The 15,019-nt window shown below is 35.3% G+C and overlaps 1 protein-coding gene across 1 annotated transcript in view; it reads right to left on the bottom strand.

Moving 5' to 3' along the window:
- The window catches only part of CDH12 (cadherin 12), a 661,533-nt gene that overhangs the window by 40,935 nt on the left and 605,579 nt on the right, over positions 1-15,019 (bottom strand). The window contains exon 9 of the mRNA XM_081131650.1: positions 5,388-5,575. Coding sequence (XP_080987776.1) covers positions 5,388-5,575 — 188 coding nt within the window. The remainder of the gene's footprint in view (positions 1-5,387; positions 5,576-15,019) is intronic.

A 15,019-nucleotide genomic window follows, 5' to 3' on the forward strand; every position in this document is an offset into this window, starting at 1 on the left:
TGGTAACTGTAGATTTAAAAAAGTAAGAAATCTGTAACAAATTAAGCCATTCAAAACTGAGTTAATTTTAAAACTTTTGCTGGCCTATGTGGTGGTGAGGCCTGAGATACATCCGCAGGACAGAAAGAAACGACGAAAATTAAGGTTTGCTCTCTCTCTTCTCAACAAACGGAGAACAGTGGGAGACAGGTCATTCTGTTTGAGGAGTGAGCTGTTAGAAGAAGTACTAAGTTCCCCATCCCTTGAAGAGTTTGAGGGAAATCTGATGCCTTAAGAGATGTCTGAGACAGATGGATGTACAAGGTAGAGGTCTGCACTAGCTAATCCAAATTAAAGAACATAGAAAAATATATTTTCTATTTTTGTAAACTCTGTTTGCCCTGTGAATGTTACACAACATGATTTTCAATCATAGTGATCCCTAACTTCTGGCTTAAGACTATTTTGAATTTATCACCTTGAGTCCTTTTGCCCAGAAAACTTTTTGAGCTGCCCTGGCTCATAGTTATTCCCCTTTTTGGCCCAGAATTAACTTTTATCCTAGGATGTAGGAGTTAGTACCAATTGTTCCTCATTTCCCTCTCTACTGTCCCCTAGAGATCGAAATACCTCTGGTTATCTATATGATTAGGCAGATTTTTCCAGATAAGGCTTCAATTTTATTTACCTATTTGATTAAAATTCCACAGCTATATGACGTATTTCACTCTCCACTTTAAAGTCCATTTCGATCCTAAATTTTTTAAAGGAAATCAGACATAGCCTATGCCTTTTAAGATAGGCTATGTCTGATTACCTTAAAATCACAGCAGGCAAACATTTGGTGGCTGGGGAGACGTAGAGTGAGATGAAAGAGCCTTTCTGTACATACAGGGGCTTTTTTTGCAACTGAAAACTGATATCCTGCAGTGATCAAAGAACTAGAGAAAACTGTAAGAGAAATGCTACAGTAATAACCTAGATGGTCTTATTTCTTCATGGCCCTGCCCCTTAGGCAATGCCACTTTTTAAAACTGAGTAGCTCAGAAAGAGCAAAGATAAACAATACTGATTTCTCTCTAGTGACTTTATCCAACCCATGCGACTGACTACCCTCCACTTTTTGTGGAGGGAGGGATGGGGTGGTGTCAAGGAATGAAATTCATCTACTTCACAATCAACAAAAACTCTAATATTTCAAATAAATATAGAACAGACAGGATTATTTTTGTTAGGAAAAAAAAACATATTCTATGATAAAAATCGATCATTGTAAAGGTAAGCTAATTTACCCTTGCACAATAAAATGCCTTTGTGGCGCAGCTTAGTACCCACTCAATCTGATGACCCTTTTTAGAAAAGTAAGAAAATGATCGACTAAAGGGCATTTAGTTGAGTAACTCCTTGCTCCAAAGGGGGTGGTGGGCAGAGACATGAGCAGAGCATGTATGAGTAAGTTAGTTAGACTTTTTTAAAAAAAGATGAAGGCAAATCTTTACAAAAACAAGGACATATTATTTGTAGAAACAAATAACAAACACAGCTTATTTTTCTTTGAAATTATACATATCGGACTGGCTAAAAACAAGAGACCAGGGAGGGCATATCTGGATGCATTGCGACTCACTGGACCTTTCTTCTAAATAAAGAACATTTTTTCTCATTTTAAATGAGTTATTCAAAAAGTGACCACATGATGGTGCTCTGCTACCAAATCATGTGAACTCACCTCCTTGCCTTTCCTTTTAAGGCTAAAAGAAGAAAAGAGGTTTTAGTGACGAACAGGGCATAAGTAAAATATAAATGTCCAATGGGACCAGCTGAGAGCTTAGCCTATTTATTAAAGAGTCCTGGTGGAGATAAAGTATTTTATCTCTTATATTTTTAAGAAAAAAATGTTTCGGATTCAGTGGGATCACTGCTATGTTTCTTTGAAATGAAATAACAATGCCAAGTAACATCAAGCTAATAAGGATTTTTTTAAATTCCAAAAACCTTTTACTGATTTTTAAATATATAGGAAGCAATTTCAGCATTTTTTATTTTAAACATAATATCATTTAGTTCCGAATAGATATTTTTGTAGAAATGATACGGAACTGTTTGAGACATTATATAAGATATTAATTTGTCCTTTTACATAATTTAAGTATCATCCCACTATTTAATTGCCCAAATTTCTTAATCGGTAACAAGAAAACCACACTGCTTCTATAAATATTTATGTACTTCAGTATTTGAACATTTTTAACTCATGTAACTTCACATTTATTTTATATTCAATAAGTATATATATATTCTCATTAATCCAGTAGGAAAAGATACTGGCTAGAAACCTAATAACTTTAGCTCTTTACTTAATAAAACTGCTGAATTTAAAACACTTCTTCCTTTCATTTTACATGTAGCCATCTTACCAATATCTTGTGCCTGGGAGGGATTTGTAGTTTCATAATGTTATTCTGAATTCAAAGTGACACAGTGAAATGGCATTTTGTCACAGTGCTCATAAACTGAATCCAAGTTCTGGTTAATAAATAAAATTTAAAAAATTGCCTTATTTTATTTTTCTCAGCTCATATAAGCCTGGCCATCACTTATCTTCTTAGACCCTCCCTCTATAGAGAAAGAGGAGAGGGGGGTAATAGCAATGGGAAAGCAAGTAAAAATAATGGAGATAAAAGAGTAATGAGAATATATGGTTCAGAGAACTTCCAACATTTGAACTTATTTTAAGTGAGTTAGAAAAGGAATGCTCTCTGAAAGCAAAGGATATCATGCTCTAATGTTAACAAAACAAATAAAATAACTGATGTTTAAAAAAAACCTACATTTTCGAATGTTTATTTTTAGGCTTTCTAAATGTATTTGGTATACTTTGAGTATAATTCCTATATGAATATGGCTTTTACATCAAGTTCATTGCGATGACATGTTTCGATATTGAAGGGCACATTTCAAAAAAGTGATTTTGAGGTCACTGTGAAACTAAAACACCTCTGTTGATGTTTATATAGAAATTTATTATTACAAATCCAGTTCTTCTAGGACACTTAATGATCAGTTCAAGATAAAGTTTTCCCAGAAGTTACTGGATATGTGCCTAAAGACTTGTATCATACAGTCTTCACTTGGAAAAAAAAAACACTATTTAAACAACTTCCAAGGAACAAGTACATGAAAGGATGTTGAACATAATTAGGCATCAGGGAAATGCAAATCAAAACCACAAGGAGGTATCACCTCGTACCTGTTAGAAAGGCTATTATCAAAAAGACAAAAAAAAAGAAGGGTTGGCAAGGATAAGGGGGAACGTAATGAAATCTTGCCATTTGTGACAATCTGGATGGCACTCCCGGGATGACAGTAGGCGAACGACACCGGGCAGGGAAGACAAGCACACCATGGAATTCTGAACACGTGCAATCTCAGACAAAACAGCAAGCTTGTATTTGAAGGTTGCTAAGAGGGTAAATCTTGAAAGTTCTCATCACAAGAAAAATATCTGTATGGGGATGGGTGTTAACTGGACTTATTGTAGTGATCATTTCATGATATATACAGATGTGAAATCATTATGTTGTGCACCTGAAATTAAAACAGTGCTTTATCTCAACCGCACATCAATAAAACAAGTGCGGTTGTGTACATTAATTTTGAGTTTTTAATAAACTTTATTCAATTGACTATTTTCTCATTATTTTATTTTAATGAAATCATACTGCCATATTTAATCAAGACATATATATATCTGTATAAATATATACGCACATATATGTATGTATATACCTGTATATGTGTGCACACCACACATGCACTCACTACAATATGCTCACCAGCTATGAAGGTAGACCAGTCAGTTGATAGATAATAGGCAGTTAAAAATTTTGTTATAAAAATGTACTCCTGGGTTACATTTTAAAATATGTTTTCATTGATTTTAGAGACAGAGGAAAGGAGAGGGAGAGAGAGAGCGAGAAACACTGATTGGATGTCTCCTGTATGTGACAGGATCGAACCCACAACCTGGGTATGTGGCCTGACTGGGAATTGAACCGGCAACCTTTCCATGCAAAGGATGGGGCTCCAACAACTGAGCCACACCGGCCAGGGCCTGAGTTATTTTTTAAAATATTTGATATAAATAGTCTGTAGATTGCAATTTTCTTTTCCAACAGAACAACAGGTCAGCAGGTAAGGGTTGCCTGTGGTCTTTCCTTATTTAAAGATGAAAAGAAATTACAACACTAAAACCAAATCTATTCAAATACTTGGTGTAATTTATCGGATGATCAGAATATTTATAAAAATCTGTTTTGGCTGTCCCTTTAAAACCCAGGCAGGATTTCACAATTTCTCACAACGCCACTGCTACAAAGACCATGCTCCACATCTCCATCCCTGGTGTCCTCTATTATTCCTGTGGTCTCTTAACTAGTCCATTTCTATTCTCAGTTCTTAGTCATTGTTCTCCTCAGAGCAGCCAGAGTACCCTGGTTTCTCAGGGTAAACGTCATTTATAACTAAAGCCCAGGTGGGCTTCCCGAGTCACGATCCATCTCCAGTCCTTGGCTTGTACCCCAAGGATCTCCACGGTGGGCCCTTCCTCTGTATCTCTGACCTCATCTCCAGCTGTGGACACCTTCACTCACTGCACCCAGCCCCACAGCCTCCTTGCCCAGGATGCTCCCACCTCAGAGATTTTGCAATTTCTGCTCAATCTTTCTGGGGCACACGTCATTCAGACACCACATGGCTCATCTCGTGCTTGCTGTATGTCTCTGCTTCAGTTTCACCCCAACAGAGAAGCCTTTCCTGACCACCACGTTATGAGGCGGCCACCACCCTCTACTTGGCCTGCTCTCTCTCTACTCTGCTTTGTTTCTCAAACTCGAATTTAAGGCTGCTGACTGTGCTTTTGACTTTGTTTATGGTTCTCATTTCTTTCACACCCCTGGTAGTAGAGCTTGCCCAAATCAGGATTCCTCCACTGGGGTGTCAACGCTCACCTACGGTGTGAGTTAGGTATTTATATTCCCAGAAAAGTCATAAAAGGGGCAAGACCAGGCCTGGTGGGGTTAAAGAAGTTTACTTCTATATCTTATTTTTAAATTAATGTTTTCACCTACATTTGTAACAATAAAGAATTAAAAGTGAATTAAACTCTGGTAAGAATTTTTAATGCTTTAATCAAACTAATGGGTCTAGTTGTTTCAACAAATACATACCTGTTGAATTACAGAATAAAAGTGCCAGTAGGAGTGAATACTTTATAGTAAACTGATCTTGTTTTATTTGAAATATTGCTAACTTAAGGAAAATTAAGATTACCGTCCTTCATATGTTTTAGTCTTTCTGTTCTTTAGTCATTACTGGGTAGTCAGCTATCTAAGAACTTGTCTACGTACCTTCTTCAACTTGATGACTCCTTCTTGCGTATCTTCATCTGTGACGATGTCAAACAAATTCCCCCCATCTCCTGGAACAATGTTGTATTCAATTTCTGCGTTCTGTCCAAAATCTGGATCCACAGCTCTTATTCTTCCAATAGCTGAGCCAATAGGAGAAGATTCAGGAACTTTCAGATGGAAGATGCCTGATGGGACAGATTTAAATTGTGTTGACAGTGGAGTTAGTCAGGTATGTAGGAAGATTACCAGGCCAGAAAAATACAGTCTATAGAAAATAAGTAACATTTAAAACATACTTGTAAAAAATCAAAAAGGCAATGTTCTGTCAAGTTAAAGATTATAATTAGTAGTAATAGATCCTTTCCTAGAATTTTAATTAGGTATTATAAATAGTAAAGCGTTCTAAATTAAAATTACCGTGAGGAAATATTTCACATGTTAACAGCATCAAAGTGAGCCTAATATCAATGTGACGGTGGGAATATTCATGGAATTAATTGGTATTAATACAACAGAATGCAGGATATAAGATAGATTTTAAAAAAAAATACATAGATGATAGATGATAGAGGAAAGACAGATAGTTAAATATTTATAGAAAGTTAAGGTTATGTTTCCTAACATAAGTAAATATAAAATATGTATAAAATAATATAAATATAAGCATAGATGGACTATTTACTCAATTAGAATAAATCATTAAACTAAAAACAACCTGTAAAATGATTATATGTATAAGTAACCACATTTTAATCCATGATGGAATTAAGTACAGTATTTTACAGACTAATATTCAACTTATGTTCAGAATATCTGTACTGGGTACCCTGTTAGACACTTTTACACACTTTAAAAATTAGTACATAAAGTTCTAGCTCCCAGTTTTTTAGAATTAAAAAAAATTGTGGGCTTGATCCCCAACAGGGGATGTGCTAGAGGCAGCCCATCGAGGTTTCTCTCTCATCAATGTTTCTATCTCTCCCTCTCCCTTCTTCTCTCTGAAATCAATAAAACATATATATTTAAAAAATACATAAAAAATAAAATACTTATTTTTCAACACCAGGTGGAGCACCAACATTACTATTCATTTCATACTGAGTCAGAAAAGCCTAGAAAAATTCCTATCTGTATAAAATATACCAGAATCATAAAAAATTGTAATTTTCCACAAAAATATGTAAATTGTTTAAAAGAATTTTCAAAGTTTTGTAAGATATAACATGAAGAAAAAGATTCAGTGTAAGCTATTTTACTGACATTTCATCAAAGTAGATATTAATGGATTAAATAGCAGTCTGTTCAAATTAAAATAAGAAAAGAAAAAAATGGGAGAACATAAAAATGCAAAAGCAAAACTAGATACAAAATTACGAAGTTTACATTTTGATAGTGACTTTCCAGTTTAAACCTCTATTAATGGATTTTGTATCACACTTGCCACGGGTAAAGCAACCAAAGTAATTAATTTGTTTTGGACTACTAGTTACATGTCTAAAAATTAAGTCTGGAGTCTTTAATGGGTTTTTGAATGGTGATGTTCATTCAACAAAATGATAGATAACAATATAACACCTATTGACTTCAAGAGGTAAGAGAGAGAAAAAAAATCAATCAATACTTTATGGGGATACTGCCAAATAGCTTCTTTTTTCTTCTCAGTTCTTTTTAGAGGCCTTATAGTTCTTTCACAATCAGTTTCAATATTTGGTAATTTCAGTAGACCTGGCACCCCTTACATTTTGCCATCTGCTCTTCCCCTGCCCCCCAGAAAAAGATACCCACCACTGGCTCTTGTAATGTTAAAATGAGCCTTATTTACACCCAGTGGACTTTGGCTCAATGGGACATGTCATACATTTAGTCTCAGGAGAGCTAAGTATTTACCTAAAGCTTGTTTGGTTCCATGTAAAAGACAGAAAGTACACTTCACAGCGGTATAAAATACTTGTGTAACTAATTAATTTAATAATGAATTAACAGTATACCTGCCTTAGGAGAAGATATGAAGAACACATTTAAGAAATAAACTAACAAGTTAACATGGATAGATAAAATTACTCCAAGCGTCAATAATAGAGCGTTACTATAAACATCATAAAATAATTTTAGTTTAAGTCATATTAACTAAGCTAGCAGGTTCTCATAGGCTAGAATTATATTTCATTAGCTTTTATTCCCTAAACACCTAATACGGTGGCTGTCATATAGAGATGCTCAGTGTCTGAGGATTAGAGCAGGGCCTGAGCTTTAGGTAACCAGAGCCAAGAGAAAGAATAAAATCACATTTTACATTGTCTACAAGAAGACTAAAGATAGCTATTCAAAGGGAACTCGTCTGAGTTCAGACAGTCATGATTACGTAAGACCTAACGTTACTTTTCCAACCAACTTTCTATGGATTGTGTTTGCCAATAACCACATTAGACCCTGATCCTTCTGAAGCATTCCTGAAATATTAGAGAAGATGAGGATGCTGAATTCCAGTTTAGTGTTTCCAGAAAGTGTGTGACACCGTAATTTAACGTCATACTAAAATTCTGAGGGAAAAATTCCCAAGAAAAAAGACAAGGCATAGACACCTGGGTTATTTTTATTTCCTTCCTTCCTTAATGTCTGTTACATAGAAGTATGGTTTATGAGAAACGTCTCCACATCCTTGGCTTCTCAGTTTGTGATGGTGACAAAGAAATGGAAGAAACACTAAAAACCCTGAATGTACAGTATGATTGCTCATGGTCCAACCTCAAGGCGCATTCATAATTGTTAGGGAAAGTCTTGAATTTTTCCTAATAAAACGGAGCAACGGAAGTCTGTGTTGAATAATGTACTGTAAAACCTCATGTAACGGGTATATAGTTAGGAAGCTTTGGGCAGAGCTGACAGGTAGAGAGTTGAGAGACAGAGCTGTCAAGTCCAATGGATTCTAGATTTCAAACAAGGCCACCGGCAGTGCGGGGTGGGCACGGTGGTGCCCCACTGGGGTGTGAGTCTGGAGTGGGTATTGAATGGAATCTTCAGAAAAATATGGGCATCCGACTTTAAAAATGTTTGCCTATTTCTGCTTCCTCTATCTGATCAAGGGGGACAATTTCAAGTGAGGTTTGTGCCTCAGCTTTCCATTTGAACATTTCAAAGCAAAAATAAAAGAATCAAAAATCAAGGGAAATAATCTTGTCTGGTGTCATCACTTAGGAATCATGGTGAGTGAAGGTGAAGAGTTCGGCCAGAATTGAGAGCCTCCAATGTCAGAAGCATTTTTAAAACTCTGAAAGGTAACCAGAAGAACATCAGATAATGCACGCTCTAGACGAAAGAGCCCTCACCACCACCATTTTCAAGACAGTATGCCGAGATACGAACTTTATGTTTTATGAAAGCAGATTTTATGAGGCCAATAGCAATAAATGTGAAGACAGCTATTTCTTGGAGTATTCTATCAGTATAAGTTCAACAGCTGTTTCTTAAAACTTTGTGAGCATACAATATGCCTGAAAATTTCATAATTATTTAATGGCATTGGAAAATGTATGATAAATTGAAATAGTAACCTTGTCCAAAAAAGGATTGACTGAGTAGTATTCCAATAACATGCCCTACCAAAATTAAGATATAATAGAAGTAAAAGAGTGATTCCCCACATACGTCTTTCTTATGCAGAGATTTGAGGTCTTGGTGTACATAAGACCCACATAGGCAGAGCCCTGTATTTCCTGTTCCTTACGTAGCAGAAATTCATTTTAGTAAGGTGGGAGACACATTTATTAAGACAAGAATTTCTCAATAAAATATCGTAGTGGGTAAAAAGCCTACAGAATATGAAACAAGTCAGAGAAACTAAGCATTAGTCATGTCAGATTGTTTGGGTTCTGCCGATTCATTTCCAATGACTTGACATTTTATCATTTCTAGAAAACTCCACAGCAATAAAGCTGGGGTCATTCAGATTAATTCAAAACCAAAGTAATCTCCGGCTGTGCCAAAGCTGGATCACTTATGATGTACTACATAATGACACTGCCCGCATCTTCTAGGCCCCTGCTCCTGACGCACATGAAACATCTCAATGGCGCCACCTGGACAGCACAGGTTAAGAAATAAAACAAGAAACTGTTCAGAGTCAATCAAAATATATACTTACATATCCATCAACATACATGCCATGCTTAACAAAATAACCCTGTTCCTGCGGAAAAGGAGGAACCTGCGTGTAGTAAACTAAGGTGAAGTTTAGTAAAGAAACTCTATAACTTCTTACAAATTACATTCCTTGTTAATTCCAAAGTAAAGGTATCTGTTACTCAGCTATAGGCTGAGCAAGCCTCCTCTCGGGATCCACGCTGTTTAAAAAATCATACTTTATTATGACTCATGGGGGGGAGTATGTGTCAAGGACATTCATTGATACCTAAGGACAAAAGATATACAGTATATTTCTCCCCTTTATTCCTCTGAAATTTTCAAGTCTTGATAAAAACACCAAAAGAGATATATTTACTTAACAAAATATAAATTAATGTTATAGTTTACTAAGAAATAAAGATTATAGAATCTGAAAAATAAGTGAAAAAATGAATTATATAATACTGTAAAAACATTCAACAATAAGAATAGCAAATTAAAAATGAAATAACCCATTACAAATTCTTTTTTGACATACACTTTATTTTATGCTTATACAGGAATAACTAATCTAAAGTTTACTCAAAAACAATATGCGAAAAGTCAATGTTCAACTGCACTTAAAGCTTATCTGTAAGACAAGTAACTAACTTGGACGTAAATAGTATTTTAAAATACTAGTGTCCTAGAAGTACTGGAAGGTTTAATTAGAAATTATCTCAAATTATTAAGAATGTTAAAGGTTTTTAAGAATGTGAAAACATATTTTGAGTCCATCTAAATAATTATTTGAAATGCATCATTTTTATTTAAACTTTAGAAAACAAACGCATATGACAAGCTGTTAATTCAGTGATTGAATTCAGACATTAACCGGTTCCAACAGTGATCCTCCATGCTTGCATGTGTGTGTCTGAGATTTACCATCTAATTACATAGAAATGAAATGTTGCTTTATCTGTGTTTTTTGGTTTTATTACTAAAGCAAATATAACAGCACACAAAATGATTTCACCTTATCTTAAAAAAATTAATAAGGAAATGAAAGCAACTAACATATCTGTCTGAGAAAGAAGAAACTGTGTATAAACAGTATACCTGTCATGGCATCTTATTAGCTCAGTGTCCTTAGGCAAAATATTTAATCTTTTTTCTCCTAATCTGTAAAATTGGGATAATAATAACAAATAAGTATAATTATATTATCATTTTTATTATTATACCTACGTATCTTGTAGATTTGTGTTTGAAAAGTCACACACTATCGTGCATGAAACTCAGTAATAGTGTCTATTATTGCTAGCTGTTTTTTAAATAGTATTTTTGTAGATAATCTCCAAAACTGTATTATAAGATTTTCCTATAGGAATGACAGTAATCAACAGTAAAGTGCCTACAGAGGTATGGAGATGAAAGAAAGGAGGTGTTACAAAGTTCTGACCAGTCATGCTAATTTTAACTGAAACATTTCTCATACCTTGAAAACTGAAGGATTTGAAAATAAGAAAAATTTCTGTGGTTGAAGAACATTTTATGCTATTTCCTTGAAAGCCCGAAGCTTTGTGTGTTTTCAACAAGCCAGAATTAAAACAATAGAAAAATAGTCCACAAGGAGATCTTGATTTAAAAAAAAAAGCTGGATTCAAGCTGTATTTTAGTCAATCACACTAAACATGCAGTGAATGGAATTTCTCCGTAACGACAGAAAACTTCATTCCTGATCAGAGAATGAATCTGGGTGAACACATTTGTGGAAGCGTCAAGGATCTGCATCAGGAGTTGCACTGTATTGGCTGAATCGCTTCACCTTTATAAAGGTTTTAAGTGCCCAGACTAGATTTTAATTAAACATGGACATGAATATGAATTGCCATGCACATGATATCCAGCATATTAATGGATTGAGTTCTATGAATTTTATTTAATGATAGCAATATTTCTTTTCTCAGAGCAATGACAAATTATATCCTGTAAACTTTTTAGTTCTGAGCTGCCAACACAACACAGAAATTTAGGGCAAGATATTGCCTTGATCTTTTTAGATTCTTTGGATAATATATTCATTGTTAAGTCTTCCAATAACTCATATTATTAATATTTGATTCAACTACAGTTTTTAATAGCCTCCTCCATGAAATAATGAAGAAAAAAACAAGCGAACAAAAAAATGATTTTGTTTATCCTGATGGCGTTTCTAGCCTAGTGGGGGACCGTGATGTGATTTATAATAAGATATCTACATATCTATATCTATAGACATATAGATACAGACATATATTAGGTCTTCCTCAATCCGTGTTTCTGGAACAGAGTTCCTAACATCCCTATGAGAGCTGGAAAGGTTTCTTCGGTTATATTAATAAGGTGACTTTTGTACCTTACTAAGGATGAGTGATGGTTGCAAAGAGACCAACCCTGTGACTAAAAGAGAGGGTTTCAGAGAGGGGCTGGGTGGGTGAGTGTGGGAAGGTGCTGGGGAGGGAGCGGTGCACTTGGAGGGGGCACGGAAGCCCTGCTCCCTCCCCCATCCTTGCCCTGCGCACACCTTCCATCTGGCTGTTTCCGAGTCATATCCTTTTTGAATAAACTGGTGAAATAGTGACTAAAATGTTTCTCCGAGTCCCGTGAGCCACAGCATCTCTCCTGAAGCACATATCTCCTTAAAAAGCTGTGTCAGTCTGTCCTCCTGGTTTTCTTTAAACCCACAGCTTGCTGCTTCTCAGTTTCCCTTGGTGGGGTTCTCACAAAGAATCTGGACACGCAGGTCTCAAAGTTGGCCGCATATTGGCATGCTAGAGAAAGTTTAAAAAATAAAAGTACAGAGTTCTGGCCAAGGAATCCTAATTTAATGGCTCTGAGTTTAGACCTGGTTAAACTGTCCTCTGTTCTGCTTTGCCATTGTGATCAAGAGCCCTCGTCTCAGGCTGTCTTTATCCAGGCTTTTTTCTTCATAGGGATTTCATCAATCCCTTGCCTTCCTTTACTATCTTTATATTAATGCTCCTTTATATTTTAATTCCAGACAATACACATTTTAAGTTTCACACGTGACAAAGCATACTCTGATTCCCGTACTTCACGTGGATATCTCCAACACATCCCGGCCTGGACATATTCAAAACCGAGCACATAGACTTGCTATGTCCCCAGAAGAAGACTTCTTTTAATTCTCACCATCTTAGCAGGTGACATTACGATCTTTCCAGTTCCAAAACTAGAATCTTATTTTTCAGAGCAAATTCATTAATATTATTGATTTTTTTTACCTCTTAATTCAAATCTATCCACATATTGCCATTTTGACCATCTGTGCCTCCATCACAGACTGAATAACTCACAGTTCTTGTCTGGATCACCGCAACTGCTGCTAAGTGGCCTCTGTATCTCTGCTTTTCCCACCCTCCCCCCACCTGCAGTCCCTTCTGTGCTGCAGGGCAAGAGTAAGAGGGGTCATGCCTGTCACTCTCAGGTAGAAACGTCATTCCTTCTATCATGGAGAGGACTTTTGGAAGGAAGTGTATACATTTTCAGAAAATACATGAATATCAATATAAAGGAAAGAAATAACTTTCAAAATAGATAGTACTCTTTAAGTAGAACAGACACTTAATAAATTACAATAACAATAGCAATCATTTGTATAGTGCTTTCTATTTTCCAGGCACTTTTCTAAGCCACTTTCTATTAACTAATCTTATCCTCACATTCAGATTATGAGATACATACTATTATTATAATTCCCAATCAGTGATGTCCTAGTAAATGTTTAAGAATCGGGTCAGATAGTGAGGGCGAGCAGTCGTAAGCCCTTATTTTGAGTATTTTTCAATTTCTGTGGTGTGAGTACCCCCAGCATGGCTGATTTTGAGCCAGTGCGACATCACTGAAAGCAGAGCTGAGAGATGTCCACGCCTGGTCTGAGGTCCTGGTGGAGCCAGCTCCAGCACAGCACTCTACCGGCCCTCAGATGAAGAACCTGGGGGGACACAGTGGCCACTCACAGGCCGTGAGAGGAACCAACCAAGCGACACTTCTGAGCTAAGCTACAGTCTCTCAGTTGCTCTGCCCCTTTCACTTCACTTGGTTTTATTGCCTGAGTGTTAGTCCAATGCAGACAATATTGAGTTAACATAGACGGTTTATCAAAGTGCAAGTAATTCAAATTTTTCTTAAATCAGCCACACTGATGAATGCAAATTCCAATTAAGCCTGGATTGAGCTGGTAGGATAGACTTGGTAAAAGTTTCACTTTTCAGCGCTTATAGAGCAAAATCAATGAAGATATAGAGAAAAGAGAATTAGGAGATGTAAGAGCATTCCGGGAAAGAGATATAGCTCTAAAGAGAAAATGACTTCTGCCTCTGCATCCAAGGATAAAAAGGAAAATTTATTATACCTCTTTCTCGTTCCAATTCTCCCTTCCTTATTATATAGCTTCTAACTTTCAAGCACTTTTTTGTTTTGTTTAATACTATAGTTCTACAAATGTGTAGATTCAATAAGCATGTATATATATTTCCTTGCAAAACTAATCATTCTTTGTAACTTTTTTCTTCAAGAAATTGTATTGGAAATCCCAACCAAACCAATTCCAAATGAGCTATGAAAAACAACCTACTTATATTACTTAATAAATGCCAGAATGAGAAGTGTTTCTGATTCTCAAGAATATCTATATTTAATAAATGTGATTTATATACTAACCACTATCCCCATTAAATAATAGTAAACATGATGAAGATCTTGGCAAGAGTTCACAACATTTCAAATGCATCAATAACTTTCCATCGTTCATCCATCTTATGGCGCACATTTAATATTCTCTTAAAAGCGCCGTTAAATATGTAAACTTTTCTTTTTTCTTTGTCTATGTAATTTCTGATCCATCTAACAGAATCCAGTAAATGGGTAATACTCTAGGAGGTGAGAGTGATATTGCCCAATAATTTTACATGCAAAATTATGCCACATAAAGTTTTATTCCAAATTATAAGTAAATTAAGCACCTTATAAACTAAGCTCCTGAAAAATGTTTGGAATTGAAATTACAAGGTGATATTTACTCACCCAAAGCTTTGATTTCTCACAAAAATATTTTTTGAAATAGTATGAGGATAGTCTAGAAAATTTAAATTTGGTAATAGTGTTTTCTTTCATAATATTTTGGTTTCTTTTGGCCAAAGTGATTTTTTCAATAGTACCTAATTTTTTGATCTGTAAATTTTATTTCTGAATATCCATCACATATTCACACATCATGTATGTACACAATGGTTTACATTTTCTGTAACTGCATGTATTTTAGTATTTTATTATTTGAATGCTCCCTGTCTCTTTGTGTTTTATTGCTTATGCCTAAAATGTTTCATTTGCCTACTACTTCTCTCCCTTTGCATAAATTATATTCCCCATTCTTTCAAGGGCAGCTTAAAGTTAATTTTTGTTGAATTATTTTCTTGCTTTGTACTTCCATTTTTAAAAAAATTCTTTAATAATACATCATGCTT

Source organism: Miniopterus schreibersii (assembly GCF_964146895.1).
Source record: "Miniopterus schreibersii genome assembly, chromosome: 3".
Classification (NCBI taxonomy): Eukaryota; Metazoa; Chordata; class Mammalia; order Chiroptera; family Miniopteridae; genus Miniopterus; species Miniopterus schreibersii.